Source organism: Lathyrus oleraceus, chromosome 3 (assembly GCF_024323335.1).
Source record: "Lathyrus oleraceus cultivar Zhongwan6 chromosome 3, CAAS_Psat_ZW6_1.0, whole genome shotgun sequence".
Lineage (NCBI taxonomy): Eukaryota > Viridiplantae > Streptophyta > Magnoliopsida > Fabales > Fabaceae > Lathyrus > Lathyrus oleraceus.
The window spans coordinates 258615417-258634050 of NC_066581.1; the positions used below are offsets into that span (position 1 = coordinate 258615417).

Sequence of the window (18634 nt, forward strand, 5' to 3'; positions counted from 1 at the left end):
AGATGCATCTCTGTAAACCCTAAACGGAGATGCATCTCCAGAATAATAAACATGTAAAATGGACCTTCTAGAGAGGGATGCGTCAGATATGTGCTAAAATATTTCAAAGATGCATCTCCAAATCAGTTAACGTTTGGACTTAAGATAATATCCATTCGAAGATGCATCTCAAAAATTCGAAGGACATTTTGAATTTTCAAGTGTTTTTTCATCCATAAAGTAGGATAAGAATTTTTCTTTTCATTTTACTATGATTCAAAAGATGCATAGTTGAATATTGGTGTCTATATGAAAAGTTCAATCAACAAATTTACAAGTGAGCCTAAAAAATCACATTGAATGGTTGCAAAGAGAATACTTAAAGTACCTAAAAGGAATTATAATACTTGACTTGCTATTTCAAATGCTGTGAAAAAGAAGAAAACAGGATTAATAGTTAACTCAAGCTCAGATAAAAATCATGCTGTGAAAAAGAAAGCAAGATTAATAGTTAACTCAAACTCTGATAAAAATCATTTTAGGTCAAACTGAATTGTAATTAAATTAATTTTACTAAAATCAAGTTTATTCAAAATTGCATTGGATAGATACTTAACCAAAACATATACTTGATTTTTTAAAGCAACTAGAGAACGAACATGTATACTTCCTCCATTCTTTTTTATAAACAATTTTTATTTTTAAAATTTATTAAATAATTGATTTTTCCAATCAATTAGAGAACTAGTACCTTTTTATTTGTAGCTATACTTTATTTTTAAATAATGAAAAACTATTACTATTTAATAAATAATATTAAAAAATATTTTACAAGTATCCGAATAAATGTGAACTCCCCTTAAAAGTTATCAAACTTTTACCTCTAAATTAATCCCTTATTGACACTTAATTGAAACTGTTCAAAATTTAAAGTAACCCCAATAAAATAGTTACTTTATCAAAATATAAAAGTTTAGTTAGTCCTTAAATTTCCATTACTAAAAACACAGGTTAAGTACAAATAGTTTTATAAGAAACCATTACCTCTTCTTAAGGAAATTAGCAAGATTGCATTAAGCAGCAAGTTGGATACAAGTCTTGTACAATTACGTTATTCCAAAAAGATTACTGAAGTTGTAAACAAGCATCATATCTGATACAAGTTATGTCATGCTCCAACCCGTTGGGATTAACTAACCATCTTTAAATATTGATAAATTGACAAGTATAACAAGGATTCATACAAGTGATGCAAATACACCCCTAATTTTCAACAATAGATTTATTGAATAACATAAATAAATTCCAACCTATCGATTATAGTTCTGACTATGTCGATATAAAAAGTGATGTAACATAAATATCCCCACAATATAAAGTTTTCGACGTACAAGTGACAGGTTTGTATTATTTTCTGAAGAAGTGAGCTAGTGAGCATCAGTTCTCCCGAGTTCCATCGTCGCAAACATGAAAACTTACATGAAACAAATACAAGTAGCCAACGATCCTGGCAACGAACTCTGCTCTTGAAATTCATTAGACCCGTTGAAACTTCGACTGCTCCAATTATATATAAATAATAACAAATAATGAAATATGATAGTAATGTACAAAATCTTCAAATCCTGTCTGGCTTTGGCATTATAGCTGTCCAAAATAATCTTTAGCGGATCTAAATTAAGAGACAGGGCTTGTTTCCAGTGGCGCTCAAATAAGGTTGATGGTGAAGGAAACATATGGATGTGTATCCGCCTCACCTGCTAGGTTAGCCATTCCAGCCCCTACCTCTTCATCAGTTTTCCAGTATGCACTGCACACAAATTTATTGAAGGTACAATATTACAATGTAAGAATAGTCTATCAAATTAAGAGATAAAAATTACAAAAACAGAAACAAATAAATATTGTCTGTATGTATCAAAACACGAGTGGAAAGCAAGATCCACCGAAGAATGATACGGGGAATGGAGTTCTCAAATTGAGTTTTTTAGCAGAGTCAGCAAACATAAAATAGAATAATATCATATTTACACAAACAAGGATTGAATGCTAACTGTTTTTCTAGCATCTCAATCAATTATTGTATTTAGAGAATCAAGAAAGTAGAGGAGTTTTAAATTTTCAAATAACTATCTACTAGCTATTTCATATTTTCTAGAGTAAGTTCTGTATATTGCTCAGGACAAAGAGAACAGTACCACATTTTGTGATTTGAATAATGCATAAGCATATATTAAGCAAAACAATTTTTTTATATATTCAGTACTGTCAACGTACTTGGTGTTTATGTACATTCCTAACTGTCAAAATGTGAATCTTGTTTGGAGTTTGAACCTTTTAAAGAGTTACACAAAGAGGTTTCATGAAAATGTCAGTTGAAGAACTATCGAATATGGTAGTGACTGACACTACAAAATTATAAAATTTAATGGCTTTCTGAGTGAATAATCCCCTATAAAGAAACAGTAAATGTGAGACAGTATAGAGATTAATCAGCTACTTGCCTGTTTGAGCTATCACTCAACCCTTCAAGGATTGAACGTACTTTCTTCTCGGCTTTTACAGATGGAGCTAAGACGCATGCCTGGAATCAACACAATACCCAATAATGCTCAGTGATAAATAAACAATATTGTAAGAGGGAGAGGGGAGAGACTGAACTTGGTTCTAAAAGAGTAAAGTACCAAGAAATTTGGCGGCAATCCATATCTCAGAATGCTTTCGGAAAATAAGCGCACAGCACAGAAGTGCATCCAGGAGCTGAAAACCTTCAGAAAGTATAAAGTAGAAGTTGTCAGCAAGAATCATGGCATTTTAGGATAACAAAGGAGTAGTAGGCAAAGGCAGGAGATGTTTTATCGTTAATAAAGCTACTAGAATTTAGGGCTGTGCGCGGTTGAGTATTTTAAAAATCATATCCATTTATAAACCACTTAAATGGATTAGATTCATAACCATAACCACATTTTGCAACAAACCGGTTATAAATCCGGCTACAGTCACATAACCAGTTATTTTACCAATCGGGTTTAAAATAACTTATGCTCTCAAATCAAATTTAAGACTGGTGATTTCTAAATCTAAATTGAAAAACAATTAATTCTAGGTTTAAAAAATAGTTCTTTCTTAAAATCAAATTTTTCTCTTTCAAAACTGAGTAATAAGGTTGATTAAAAAAAAACAAATAAAACCAATCTCATATAACATTCACAGGAGGTAGGAGCAGATTTATGAAGCAGGCTATATCTATATATATAGATCAAAAATAATAATAGTAATAATAAAAAATCAATTATAATTTTTTCTACTAGATTTTTCAAAAACAAATTTTAATCAAGTAGAACAATATTCAATTGTTTATAAAAATATTCGTTGAAAAAAATCATCACTAGATTCAATAGGAACCCAAGCCTTCCAAAACAATTCAAGCAGTGCTGCTGGCGATGGCAAAATCAGCCATTGCTTGGGTCCCTTATATTAAATTACTCTTAGAATTTAATCTCAATTCAGATTCACACAAAATGTATTTCCAATCTCAAAGTAGTGCTGTTGGCAACGGTGAGACATAAGAGGGGAAATACGACATCTGTGAAGATATGAAATTTGAGAGTTGTTATGGAATGAAATTTGAGTGAACATGAATCGCAAAAAATCTATACACTCGTTCTGGTGGTGCATGAGCCTCTCCTATTCCTGTTTAGCAAGCCAACCGTAATATAAAGGCAGTCTTCAATCCACCACTGTCGGCAGATATTGTCATAGGAGCGGACACGCCGCCAGAGAAATTACCTTGTCGGATTTCCCGGAGAACTTTTCACCAATTGCGAACAACTTCAGTTTGAGAGAAGTCTGAGAAAAGAGATTTTTCACCAGATGGATATGGACATCCACTTCACAAAACTAGATTTTAAAAAACAATAACCGCAATAATTTGAAAGTATCCGGCTACAAACCATTGTAAATATCCGTTTTAAAAAAATGGATATGGATGTATAAATGGTTTGTACGTAAAACCAGATGTTTTGTGCATCCCCTACTAGATTTTAAAAGAGAAGCTAGGTCACTCCATAATGTCAGCCTCAGCCTGAGAGGCTAGTCCAAAAACAGGCACATCAAGGTATAAGTAGTCCATTTTGAAAATAGTCATTTAACTTGGCATATGTTTCCCATAAACACTTCACTTTTTCTAATGTGATCTGCAAACTCAGTCTTGATATTTTCTAGGGTATTTCTACAAAATTAAGTAATGAGCAAGTGAATAATACCTCTCCATAACTGGTATAGCACCATTGCAACAGAGAACCCCTCAAACTTTCTTGATCTTGCATCAATTTGTCCAACTCCTGCTTTCGGCCCTCATGTGTTTCTGGACTGTACTCAAAATCACGAATCTGAATACGAAGACAAAAAATCCCGTTAAACACCTCCTACCAACTTATGAATTTAAATTCAATACTGAAACATACTCAGCACTATGTGTCTCACAAATTCCATTAGAGATATAACAAATATTAATAAAATTGAAGACAGTATATGCACAATTAATAAAAATAAATACTTACTTGGAACCCTTTTTCACGTGCACTAGTTCTAAAATTGTCTGCCACACGATTGAAGAGGGTTACAGTATAAAGAGCATATTCGTTATCCTCATGCAACTTCTTAGAAGACCTTGGGACCTAAAATATTTAACCTAATTAGAATGAGGAATAAAGTAATGAAAAACAAAAGCATGCACAGAATTATTCAAAGGTGTGAACATAACATTATTGGAGTGTGTAGATGAATTGCAGGGATTTTTTTAATAATAACCCATTTAAAATAACCACAAAGAAGTAGCATTCGTATTTTCTAGTGAATATGATATATCTTACCACATAGCTAGTCAATGTTTCGTAGCTTGCGAGCCAGTCCTTCTGTGAATACTTGGAAACAACGGCAAGGAGGGTAGTTAAATGTTCTGAATTTATAATGTCCTCAGGTTTTACCAAGTTAGAAAGATCACGGACTGCTAAGCTGAAATAATAAAGCAGGTCAGCTAAGAAATAGAATACATTAAATTTGAAAACTATATAAGTTGTAAAACACACACACCTTCCAGTTTGCTTTCGGTTTATAGCATTGAGCTGACTTCGGATATTATTATACTCGGAAACACGAACCTGGCATGAAAAAAAAAATTCAAGGCCCAAGTAGAAATATCAATCCACATAATGCAAAGTAAGTAGAGACTTAGGATGTTGTTCTTCATAATATTAGTCAGAGAGAAAAATAATTCTCAAGGGAAAACAATTAGAGTTTGTAAGACCTTTCTGAAATGTCCAGTCAAAATTACTTTTTCTTGCCACATGAACAGACATTTTAAAGCCCCTCCCCCTCCTCAACCTTTAGCAGGAAAGAAAGACATTATGAACAATTAGCAAGAAAGGAGGTCTAATAGGCAGGGAACAGCTGGAGAAGAAACCTAGGTGACTAAATAAAAATAATGTGTCATGTATTTACAAAAACAACCACCACTAAAACTCAAGTTAAATTATTATAAAACCTATATTTCCCAGCGCTCAGGGTCAACCAAATGTATCCTCCTGATCAAGTTTTGGAAAAAAGCAAACGCATCTAGTTGAAAGTACCGGAACTAAATAAATCCCAACCCCTCATGTTTTTTTCCTTTGCATGTTGAATCCCAGCCCCTTATCTATTTTTATTTTTTTTATGAGACCCCTAATCTAATATTTTGAATGAGAGAATGTGTTTGAAAACGGGATATAGGTGATTGAATAGTTAGGATTTTGAGGGACAGGTGGAGTTGAAGGGAAAAAATCAAAGCATATGGATTAACTGGATTTTGAGGTGTTAAGAAAGAAAATACATATTTCACTTGAAAGGTTGGAATTATAAGACTTAAGCATAGAAAAGTTCCCTTAATGTTAGGAAAAAATACCTTATTGTTTAAAGGGGAGTGGATCTTCTCAGGTTGGAAAAAAATGAGTAGGTCTTGTATTTAATCCTAACTATTCAATCCCCTATCTCCCGTTTTCAAACACATTCTCTCATTCAAAATATTAGATTAGGGGTCTCATCAAAACAGAAAAAATTAGATAAGTATTAACAAGACTAGGGGTCGCTTTCTAAATGTTTTATTTTGCATAACAATTCCAAGATCTGCCTGTTAAGTATTAACCATCAAATTTCAATATCCCGAGCTTATTAAGGTTGAAGATATCACTTTAAGATAGCAGCATGCTGTCTCTCATTCATGGCTAAGGTGGATGACAGTAAATTCCTACATAACTTCAGGAACTAAAATGAAATTCTTTTAAAGATGAGAGACTGAGTTGAAACCAATATCACAAATGAGGACCAGAACAGCACAAAGTAAGGTTCATAGATCAACCCAGATATTGGGGACAAAAAGAAAATTGTTTGTATCTTCTACATTACTTTGTCAACGACTTCTACACCATCTAGGACAAACTAAGGCCTTCTAACCGGAAGTTACACAAAATAGAAACATCTGTAACTCTAATAGAGATCATCAAAGAGCATGTTCACTAGAATGAGAATAATGTCTACTCATCTGTGACTCTGAAGATAAAGTAGGGAGAGAAAAGTGAATGCTTCATCATAGGTATGGATTGGCAGGTGGTTTGGTTTTATTTCTTTTTCTCAGCCTCTAGAGATAAGCTTATGACTAAAAAACTATGCCTAGACTGAGTTGTGCAATAAACTGGTCTCAGTTAACAGTTCAATAGTAGCATAACAGAAAAAGGTTACTTGAATATTGAGATATTTACTTTCAAATGGGCCTAAAACACGTGGATCAAAGTAGACAAACTTAGCATATTTTTACCAACCAAACTAGAGAGTTCATTGATTCAATACTCTCCTCCCTTGGATTTGGATCCTCTTAAGCATAAGGCTAACTTTAGAAGGAAATATTTGATGGCAAAGAAGATTCTAAACAAATCAATACTTTGTGACAAATGTGGAGAAGCCAGGTTTGCTCCTATTGGACATCAATTCAGAAATTAAGCATGTAATGAAACTAATTACAAACCTAAAATTAAAGAAGAGACTGGCTATACAAACTGAGGTATAAACTCTATAGCCTACAAACAGGGGTGGGTCCATACTCATCACATTGAGAGCATTTGCACTCACGAAGATTACAAGCTTTTTCATTATTATATATTAGAAGCCCAACATATACCATATACATATATTTAAACACCAAATAAATTCTATATTACAATGAGAGTACAAGGGGTACTTCAACTAAAATTTATATAATTTTCCAAACTAAAGAAACAACCGACAATCAATTGGGAAAGCAGAAAACATGTAAACAAACTGGGCCAAAATATGCTATCTAAGAAAACACTGAAGCTGTTTCGCAGACATTCATAAAAAAATATCATATATATTTAGTGCCCCACTGGGCTTTTGTATATGAATATTGTCTCCCGTAACTTAATTTTTGTAGATCGGTCCACTAATTACAAAGCTTGCAGAAGACACACTCATGAATCACATATAATTTGGTAGCATAATGAAATTCAAATAATCCCTGAATTGTGTAGCAGTTAGTCATGCAGTAAGCAAGAAAGTTACAATAACTTGGTAGTTACTATCTCACTTTAGCATACATAAAAGAAAATTTTAGCAAATTAAAGAGGCCATGAATGACAAATACATATAATGTGCTTATTAATCCCTATCAGATATATGAAATATCAAACAGACAGATCAAACTAGAACTAGAGAGTGATAAGAAAAATGAAAACCTTGAGATCATCCTCAATCTTTGCGACTTGAGCATGAATGCCATCCACGATCTCCTTCAGAGGTGACATAGTCGGGTACTTAGCATCATCCCAAACAAATCTAGATCCATTACAGAGAAGAAAGTTTCAGCCAAAACAAAAACGCAGTATAGATAGATCAAGCGTGAAAGGAGAGAAAACCTAGTCAAGTAGGAATCAACAGGAACTCCATCGACGGTAAGCGCAGCAGTATTAACTCCGGAAACTCTCTCGAGTTCCTCAATCTGGCGCCTGATCTTGTGAGAAACACCTTCCATGAAAGCGTTAGACTGCAAATAGATGTTGATCGATCAAATCAAAGAGAATTACGCGATTTCAATAACCGATCGTAAAATTGCTATTATAATAATAAAAGAAAAGCGGAAATTAACCTTGTTGAGATCATCGCTGAGGGAGAGGAGTGAATCTAGGGTTCCGACGCGGAGATTGGGAATGTTGAACTGTGATGAAGAGAGACAGAGAAAGAAGAAGATCGACGAATTAATAACTGAATTAGATTGATAGATAGAGTGAAGCGTGATGGTTAGTTAAATAGTTACTCTGTAAAGAGGAGTGTCGAAGGAATGTTTGGAGATATTTTGCTGCAACTGGTTCCATATCGTAGAGGAAGAGCTGTTGTTCTGGACGGGAAGAGACACCACCCAGTACCTGTTTGCCATTTTACTTTTACGAGCTTCTCTCTGTTTTTCTGTCTTCGATGATTTATTATCAATGCACCTCTCAAATGCCCAACTTCGGATATACTCCGCTTTTTTATAAAACTAATTATTTATTATTTATCGATTCACTTTTTTTTATTGTTGTTACATACACAGAGAATTTTTTTTAAATAATCAATTTTTTTAAAAAAAATTCAAAAAAACCCATCATTTCAAAAAAAATTATATATATGGACAATTTTTGCCCTAATATATGCATGGGCGCCACCCTAGATGGCGCTTACCCTTAAATTTAGGGCAAATCGCCACTAGGAGTGGCGCCTACTCCTATTTCTATTTATTTTATTTTTTATTTTTATTTTTTTTAATATGTTTTTAAATTATTTTTTTAAATATTTTTTAACTTATTTTAAATTTATTAATTTATATTTATTATAAATTATATTAATTTATATTAATACATATATATATATATATATATATATATATATATATAAATAATATTATTTACAAGATATATATATATATATATATATATATATATATATATATATATATATATATATATATATATATATATATATATATATATATATTAATTTATATATATATATATATATATATATATATATATATATATATATATATATATATATATATATTAATTTTTATATATATATATATATATATAAATTTAATTTATAATTAAATAATATTATTTATAAATTATTAAAATATATTAATTTATATACATGTAAATAAATAATATTATGTATATATTTGTAAAATACATAAGATATATATATATATATAAATATATATTAATATATATATATATATATATATATATATATATATATATATATATATATATATATATATATATATATATATATATATAAATTTATATTAATAAACACAATATATTTATATTAAAATAATACACAAGACAAATATTATAAAGTATAATTAGAATGCATTATTAATTTGGGATTTATCACATATTATGCGGTCCCTGGTACGATCCGCACGGGGAGGTCTAACTACTCGTCTAGACGGCTCACGTGGTGGTGGTGCTTCCCTATTCCCACCTCTAGTCCTAACGCGTCCCCTTGTCGTTTGCCGTTGTGGTTGGGTCGAAGTCCCTTCAATGCTGTAGGAAAGGCGGATGCCCTCTGCGCCCTCAAAGCTTTGTCTCGGTGGGACAAACTGACTCTTGTTGGGTGCGCCCTCGAAATGTGGCCTTTGGTAGTTGAGGGTTGAATCGGGTTGGCTAAAGAACAATGTCTGTTATGGTGTGTAGTAGTCTTGTTGGTAATCCTCTTGTATACCTGTGTCGGGGCTAAGTGGAGGACTGGAAGAGCCCGGGACATCGTCGTGATGGAAGTGTTGGGATTGGTGTTGGTGGGGGGATTGAGTTTGTGGTAGGTGTTGGGCTTGTTGATGGTGGTGGGAATGTTGAGGTTGGTGTTGGTAATCTTCATGATATTGGGGTTGAGTTTGTGGTATGTAGTGTTGATTTGGTTGGGGGTGGACATGTGTTGTGGTGGTTGTTGTTGATAATACGGTGGTGGTGGTTGTTGTTGGTAATACAGTGGTGGTGGTTGTTGTTGGTAATATGGTGGTGGTTGTTGTTGTTGGGAATATTGTGGTTGTTGTTGTTGTTGGAAATATGGTTGTTGCATTCGGGGATCGTCCAAATAGAACGGGTCAGACACAATCATTTCTGGATTTGTATTTGCTTTATACCAATCCATATATTCCCTTGTCGGCTTCATTTCGTTGGGGAAATTGTAGAACATAGTGGGCACGCTCTTTCCATATTTTACGGAACTCCTTTGCAAATGCCTTCCAATTTTGGACATACCACTGGTGGCTGACTTTTTTAAGATGTCAAGGTTCCAAAGACATTGGGGGGCCTGGGATTTCTTGATGCATTCCGAATTGCAGTTTGACACGGTCACTTTGGTGCATCTCCACAGTGGTGAACCGCATGATAGTCGTTTTTGTTGTCCAAACAGCTGCATCTTCGGGGTTGGGTTGATGTTCCAATCCCAAATATGGCCTCCAAATAAACTGCAAAGAAAAAAATAAATATGTTATTTATTGAGAATGCTTGATATTAATAAATTAGTTAGAAGATGAATGATTTAGTGGTAATACATCTTGTGCTCGGAGATGATCCAAGAGTTGACGATAAAATATTATTTTATTTTTCGGGGTAAGACTATAGTCTAGTCCAGTTGCAATGAACCTAAACAAAAAAAGATAAATAATATTATTTACAAATATTTATAGAATAAATATACAAAATGAAATAACATCATAAATTTACCTAGTTGCGTAGGGGAAGGAGTAGACGTTAGAATTTTTGGGGGCTAGCCTCGGCAATCTCCACCACCCCCATGTTTGGAGCAAAAAAGCACATCCAGAAAATGTACAGTGGTCATTTTGTGCATTTTTACACAAAGAGCTATATAGGAAAGTCAATACAGCAGAACCCCAACTATACGTGCTTATCCTATCTATGTCCTCGAGCAAACTCAAGTACATAAAGTTTATGATATTTCTCGTGCCTTCGAGAAATAACAAGTTCTCAAACAATAACATAATGTAAAACCTTGTTTTTATTATTTTTTCTTGTTCGGACGAATCCTCAGTTAAATTTATAGAGTCGTGGTAGAATTGGAGGCTCGATAGTTTAATACCCTGGCCCCTTGCTTTTGCAGATCCCTCACCCTCGACCAGATCTACGTCCAACATTTGAACAAATAGTTCGTTGGGCTGTTGAACATTTCCAGTCACAGGCTTACCATCTATTCGAAGACCCAAAAGCATGTACACGTCCTCTAGTGTGACGGTACATTCACCAATTGGTAGGTGAAAAGTGTGTGTCTCTGGTCTCCAACGTTCACACAAAGCAAGAATAAATTTCACATCAATTGTGGCATTTACCACATGCATAACATGACCGAACCCCGCACGCTCTATGTAAGGTACGCACCATGGGTCTGGATAAGGCATAGGGTGTGAACGTTGACGAAATTTCTTGGGATCCTTTAAAAACAAACAATATAAACAATCATTAGATTGGAGTTTTAAAAAATAAATTGTAAACATACGAAAGAGGCAACGTTCAAGAAAAACTTACGAATGAGGCAATGTTTGCCCTAGTGCCTCTGTGTTCTTGGCCCATGGTAAGAAGAGACATGATTGCAATGTAGAACGTAGGTCTGTTGATGAAAAGTTTCGTCGGAGTTCTCTGAATAAAAGTGTTAGTGGTTGATGAAAATTTTCAAGAATGACCTGCTATTTATAACCGTATTCAAATAGTATGAATATGTTAAAAATTGGACACGTGTAACGCATGCAAAAATCTGGGAAGGAGTAACGCATGTAAAGTTGGCTGAGAATCTTGCAGGCTAGGTGGAGCTGCATGCATGTCTTCACATAAGACACGTCTACTGCATGCATCAGTAGGTCAGGATAAGACATGAACTCGCCACTCTAGGTGGCGAATACATTAAAGTCTTGTCTTGTCTGAGAATCTTGCAGGCTAGGTGGAGTTGCATGCATGTAATAATTTTGACACGTCTACTGCATGCATCAGTAGGTCAGGATAAGACATGAACTCGCCACTCTAGGTGGCGAATACATTAAAGTCTTGTCTTGTCTAAGAATCTTGCAGGCTAGGTGGAGCTGCATGCATGTAGAGATAAGGAGACTTAAATGGATACTTAAATATTTAGTTAAATCGATTCAATTGATAACTAGAGAAAAATTATATGAAGGTTGGGAGTCCAAATCTAAATACTTAATGAATTATAGTTATTAAGCTATTTGACCAAAATTAAAACAGTTCAAAATATTAATATTTAGTTGATTTTCTGCTATTTGAGATGAGTTTGAAAAAAATTCTTTAGGCATACGTGGGAATCTTGCAGACTAGGTGGTGAAGACATTTGATGGATAGGCATGCGTGAGAATCTTGCAGGTTAGGTGCAGGCTAGGTGGATAGGTTAGCATGCATTGGTACAGATTAGGTTGCACTTGTCTTGTCTAGGGGAAGGCTTGGTGGTAGTGTTGCATGCAAAAATGTGACACGTGTAACACATGCATCACAATTGAATCAAAATTCTTTAGGCATGCGTGGGAATCTTGCAGACTAGGTGGTGAAGACATTTGATGGATAGGCATGCGTGGGAATCTTACAGGCTAGGTGCAGGCTAGATGGATAGGTTAGCATGCATTGGTACAGATTAGGTTGCACTTGTCTTGTCTAGGGGAAGGCTTGGTGGATGTGTGAGTATAAGTATTCACACAAATTTTCACAAAGGTATTCACAAAATCTTCACAATATCTTCACAATATCTTCACAAAATCTTCACAAAATCTTCACAATATCTTCACATATTTCACACATATCTTCACATATCATGGCATCTTCATCACAATACAAAATCAAAGCTCACGTGAATGGTGAGACTTATGAATGTGATATGTCTGGCTTCCTATTTAGAAACACCGATTGCACTCGTTTTTGTCTAAATAGAGGAGCTGACTTCTCTTATCTGAAAAAAAAGATTGAGTCCAAACTTAGACAACCTGTGTCCCAAATTTTTTATCAATAACCTTTTTTTTCTGAAAATAACTCAGTCATGTATTATAAGTCATTGATTCAAAATGACATGGAGGCACAATACATGTTTCGTAACCATGAGTATTCTAGTTACGAATATATAGTGTTGTACATTGTGTTGGAACAATTTCAACCAACTCAGAATATTCAGTCACAGGTTATTGATCATATGGTTGATGACGAACAAGATGTTGAACACCCCGTTGAAGACGATGTGGTTGATGATGCAGAAGACGTGGTTGATGACTTGGTGAACCGTGGTTCCGAAGACGAAGACCAAGTACAAATACCTATAGCGCAACGCTACTCACCGCCTGCGCACTTCACAACCCTTAACTTGGGCGAGGATGAGCCCTCATCAGATATGTTCTACAACCCATATATGAGGTCTGATGAGGAGTTAAAGAAGGGTGACCAATTTCGGACCAAGGAAGAGTGTCTGTTAGCAATAAAAAACTGGCACTTGAAAAACGGTGTTAACTACGATGTTAACAAATCAAACCCGGAAAGATACGTTATTTTATGAAAAAACCCGGAGTGTGGGTATAGGTTGATGGCGTCGTACAAGAAGAAACATAATGCGTGGGTGATAGGGTCCATTTCTCAAGCTCACAATTGCGTCAACACAAACATGGCATAGGATCATCGCAAACTTAGCCATGATATGATCTGCCATTCCATAATACCTCTTGTTGAAGTTGACCCGTCACTCAAGGTCAAAACTATTATCGACCATTGTGTTGCTGTTTTCAAATATACACCGTCGTACAGAAAGGCTTGGTTAGCAAAAACCAAGGCAATTGAACTGGTATACGGTAATTGGGAGGAATCATACAAACAACTTCCGCGCTACCTGGCTGCACTACATTTGTATTCACCTGGGACGGTTTCTATAATGGAGACCTTGCCGACACAATCCCCTGACGGAACTCGTCTAGAAGGTAATGGAATATTCCATAGACTTTTCTGGGCATTCTGTTCCTGCATCATCGGTTTCACATTCTGCAAGCCGCTTATTCAAGTCGATGGAACTTGGTTGTATGGGAAATACAAAGGATCGTTACTGATGGCGGTCGCACAAGATGGAAATTCTAATATTTTCCCAACAGCCTTTGCATTGGTAGAAGGAGAAATGGTTGCTGCTTGGAGTTTCTTCCTTAAGAATCTCCGAACGCACGTGACTCCACAAGCTGACATCTGTGTGATTTCTGACAGGCACGCTTCTATAGACAGTGCATACAATAATCCAGCAAATGGTTGGCATGACCCCCCGTCTACGCATGTCTACTGCATCAGGCATATTGCTCAAAATTTTGTGCGGGAGTTCAAAGATAATTTCTTGAAGCAAAATTTGATAAATGCGGGGTATGCATTAAACCAACCTGGATTCCAATACTACCGCCGGGAAATAGTGTTGGCAAATTCTGATGCAGGGAGGTGGATCGATAATATTGACAGAGCAAAGTGGACTAGGTCATACGACGATGGGGTGAGGTGGGGTCACATGACAACAAATCTTGTGGAATCAATGAACGACGTCTTTAAGGGCATACGTAACCTCCCGGTAACCGCTTTGGTGAGTGCGACCTATTTTCGGATGGCAACATTGTTCGTAACAAGAGGCGAGCGCTGGCATGAAGTGTTACAGATGAGTCAAGTATATAGTGATGCCTGCATGAAGTTTATGAGGCAGGAATCTGCCAAAGCCAGCAGCCATCGGGTTACGGAATTCGACCGCCATGACCACACTTTTAGTGTCAAGGAAACAATTGACCACAACCAGGGGCTGCCCAGACAAGAGTATAGGGTCCTAATACCAGACTGTTGGTGCGACTGTGGTCAATTTCAGGCCTATCGTATGCCTTGTTCCCATGTCATTGCAGCGTGTTCACACAGCCACTTTGATGCATTGTCGTTAGTGTCTCCCATCTACAAAGTTGCAACATTGCTAAATGTATACGACAATCCCTTTCCGGTGGTAGCATTGGAGGCATATTGGCCAGAGTATGACGGGGAAATGGTTTGGCACAACGAATCGATGCGGAGGAATAAAAGTGGTCGCCCAAACAGCAGGCGCATTAGAACTGAAATGGACGTCGCAGAGAAAATGCAGAGGAAGTGTAGCATATGTCGACAACTGGGGCATAATAAGAACAAATGTCCATATCGTGGATCTAGTTCCACAACATAGTTTTCATATTCATAACTCTGTGTACCAATGCTATTTATCAATAAAGTTTACTTTTTATTCCAAATAGAAGATGACACTGGAACAACAAACACAAACATCTAACATTACAACAACAATTACTAAAACAAAAACAAATACTGGAACAAGAACAAGTACTAAAACAATAACAAATACAAGAACAACAACATAAACAACCATTAAAATCTAGGAAATTACAACATTTAACACTATGTCATTTGATCCATGCATCATTTGGATGCAATCAATGTCGCTTTCAACTTCAACCCACCAACATTCCGTTTCTCCAGTTTCAAATGAGAACCTTCTTCTAAGCCTCTGAATCCTTTTGATGACTTCACCAGGTTGGTAATCTCCCTCTAACCAAGACATCAAGGACCTTTTTAGTTGGTCCAACGAACGGATGTTCCAAAATTTCATCTCCATTGGGGGCCCATCCCTTTTTAAGATTACTGGTTCAGGATCCGGCCGCCTTGATGATGTTCGCTGCCATGATGACGGTCTGGGGGATGCCATGAACTCAACTTGATAGAGAAAGTGATAGAAAATAATGGTGAAGAAAATGCAAGGAAATAACACTTTATTTATAGGAAAAAATCTAGGTTGTACATCAATGTACTTAACCATAATTAGTGTCGCACTTGATTAATTAGTCTTAGGGAGAATTAGGGTTTGAATTAGGTCATAACTACCAAACTCTAATTATAACCGATCAATAAACCCTAATTATAATTGATTAATTAACCCTAACATTATTAACCCTAATTAACCCTAACATTATTTTGTTATTAACCCTAATATATATATATATATATATATATATATATATATATATATATATATATATATATATATCTTGTAAATAATATTATTTATATATATGTATTAATATAAATTAATATAATTTATAATAAATATAAATTAATAAATTTAAAATAAGTTAAAAAAGATTTTTAAAAAATTAAAAAAATAATTAAAAACATATTAAAAAAAATTAAAAAATTAAAAAAAAATGGAAATAGGAGTAGGCGCCACTCCTAGTGGCGACTTGCCCTAAATTTAAGGGTAGGCGCCATCTAGGGTGGCGCCCATGCACATATTGGGGCAAAAATTGCCCATATATGTAATTTTTTGAAATTATGGGTTTTTTTGGATATTTTATTTTAAAAATTGATTATTTAAAAAAAATTCTCACATACACACATCATGTGTATTACCATTACCATATATATATATATATATATATATATATATATATATATATATATATATATATATATATATATATATATATAAAATGTTATTTTCATTTTGCTTCATGAAAATAATATAATTCTCATAATTAGGTTAATAAACAAAAAAATCAAGAACAATTATATGAATTATTTTTTACTAAAATATCCTAGATTTTGAAAAAAAAAATCTAAAATAATTTTTATTTTAATTTTTTTTTTAATTTACCCCACTTTTAAGAGGATGCGCCAATTGGATTGACGCCTCCTCTTAAACTTAGAGAGGAGGCGCCAATTGGATCGCTTATGGCACATGGTGCTGCCAATCCAATTGACGCCCATGTGTAAAGGTTAAAGGGAGACGCCAATTGGATTTGCACCTTTGTGTGTTTTGTAATTTTTTTTCAAAAATAGTCTACATGATACATAAAGTCAAAATCAGACCAATTCATATTAATATTAATTCTCGTTTACACAAAAAAGACTAATGTTGATAACCGAGATCACTTAACTGGCCTCCGGTCCAACATCCCCTAGCTACCCAAACCAGTGGCCCTAACACACGTTGATGATTCACCCCAGGTATTTGAGCATCTGAGGGCCCAAGAACATCACTACCAACTGTAGGAGATTGCTTGTTGAGATAGTCAAACAAATCAGCGTAGTCTTGTGTATGCATCGAAGGTGTACCGCCATAGCGGAGTTCATGACCCATGCCAGAGTAGTTGGGTTGTGTTTGACTTGTTGGTGTGCGACTGGGACGATTGAAAGGAGATATTGGTGTGAATGATGCGTCGAGGAAAGGTTGGAAAGATTGTTGTGGTGTTTGGTAGAGATATGGTTGTTGAAGGTTTCAGTTTTGAGATGTTTGGGCTTCTTGGCTATGGTAGGAGGATGGACGATTGGTGTTAAATGATCGTTAAGTGTTTTGGCTAAGGCGGCTTTTGTAGGGTGATGTGTTGGATGCGAAGCGATGTTCGGTCTCTGGTTGATGATCTAGTTGTTAGTGGTGGTACGGGGTATGCTCTTGGTATTGTGGTTGGGTGTATAGCATGTTAGGGTTGTATGTTTGTGTGTTTGTGGAACGAAAAGTTTGATGGATAAGGGGTTGTGTGTAGTCGGTCTGACAATGTTGTTAGGGGTTAGATGTTGAGGCGTCTGGTGTGTAAGTTGCATGACGTGGATCGTATAGGTATATATCCTCAACGATGAACTCAAAACCAACCGATCTGTACCAAGCCATATAAGTACGACTTGGTTTTTCTTTAGTTGGCATCACAGCGTCAGTTAAGACATGGTCATGGCGGTGCTTCCATTTGCGACACTTAGATCTAGCGAAGCTTTGCCATGGGTTGAAGTTCCATTGGTCGTTAACTTTGCGTAGATGTCATTCTCTTAGGTTTGCTGGGGGATCTGGGATGTGTTGAAGCATGCCGAACTACAATTTCACACGATCACTATTGTGCATCTCCACGGTGGTGAATCTTATGATCGGTGTGCATGCAATCCATATGGCTGCATCTTCTTCGTTGATCTCATGACCATGATCCAAATTTAGGTATGAACGCCAAATGAACTGAAATGTGAACGTATGTTAGATTATAAATTTGGTAGAAGAAATTAACAAATTATTACGAAATAATTAGGTTATTATCCATACATTTGTCGGTCGAAGGTGATCCAAGAGTTTGCGATACTGGATAATACAGTGTCTAGGACATCTATTATAACTCATACCATGTGTCGACCATCTGCACCATAAAGGTAAAAATATTAGTCTGAGATAATAATCGATAAAGTAAGTAAATATGTACCATTTTAAACAACTTACTTTTGTGCATACGGGAATGTGAAAGGGTTGTTGCTGACGGGCGCTAGAGACGGTAGTCTTGATTAATCCCATGCTTGGAGCAAAACAACACATCCAGAAAAGGTAGATGTGTCTTTGTGTGAATTTTTACACAAAGAGCTATAAATATAGGCCAAACAAGCGGATCCTCAACTGTAACTTCCTATTCTATCTACATGTCTTAGTAAAGGTAAATACATAACATGCATACTAGAACCACTACCTTCGGGAAATAAAAAAGAAC

General features: G+C 35.2%; 1 protein-coding gene across 1 annotated transcript; it reads right to left on the reverse strand.

Annotated features, from left to right (window-relative positions):
* Positions 1-1168: 1168 nt before the first annotated feature.
* On the reverse strand, positions 1169-8560 carry LOC127126767 (V-type proton ATPase subunit C). Its single transcript, XM_051055758.1, has 11 exons — positions 8342-8560; positions 8174-8242; positions 7944-8071; positions 7764-7863; positions 5074-5141; positions 4854-4995; positions 4542-4658; positions 4245-4370; positions 2664-2747; positions 2484-2563; positions 1169-1789 (listed from the first exon to the last, which is right to left on the reverse strand). The coding sequence occupies exons 1-11, from the start codon at positions 8459-8461 to the stop codon at positions 1687-1689; spliced, it is 1137 nt and encodes a 378-aa protein (XP_050911715.1). The 5' UTR covers positions 8462-8560; the 3' UTR covers positions 1169-1686.
* Positions 8561-18634: the final 10074 nt, after the last annotated feature.

Coding starts and splice junctions, on each gene's coding strand:
- LOC127126767 (XM_051055758.1), bottom strand. CDS start 8,461: ATGGCAAACAGGTACTGGGTGGTGTCTCTTCCCGTCCAGAACAACAGC. Junction 8,072..8,173: donor TCAGCGATGATCTCAACAAG/GTTAATTTCCGC, acceptor ATCTATTTGCAG/TCTAACGCTTTCATGGAAGG. Junction 4,659..4,853: donor AAACATTGACTAGCTATGTG/GTAAGATATATC, acceptor TAAATATTTTAG/GTCCCAAGGTCTTCTAAGAA.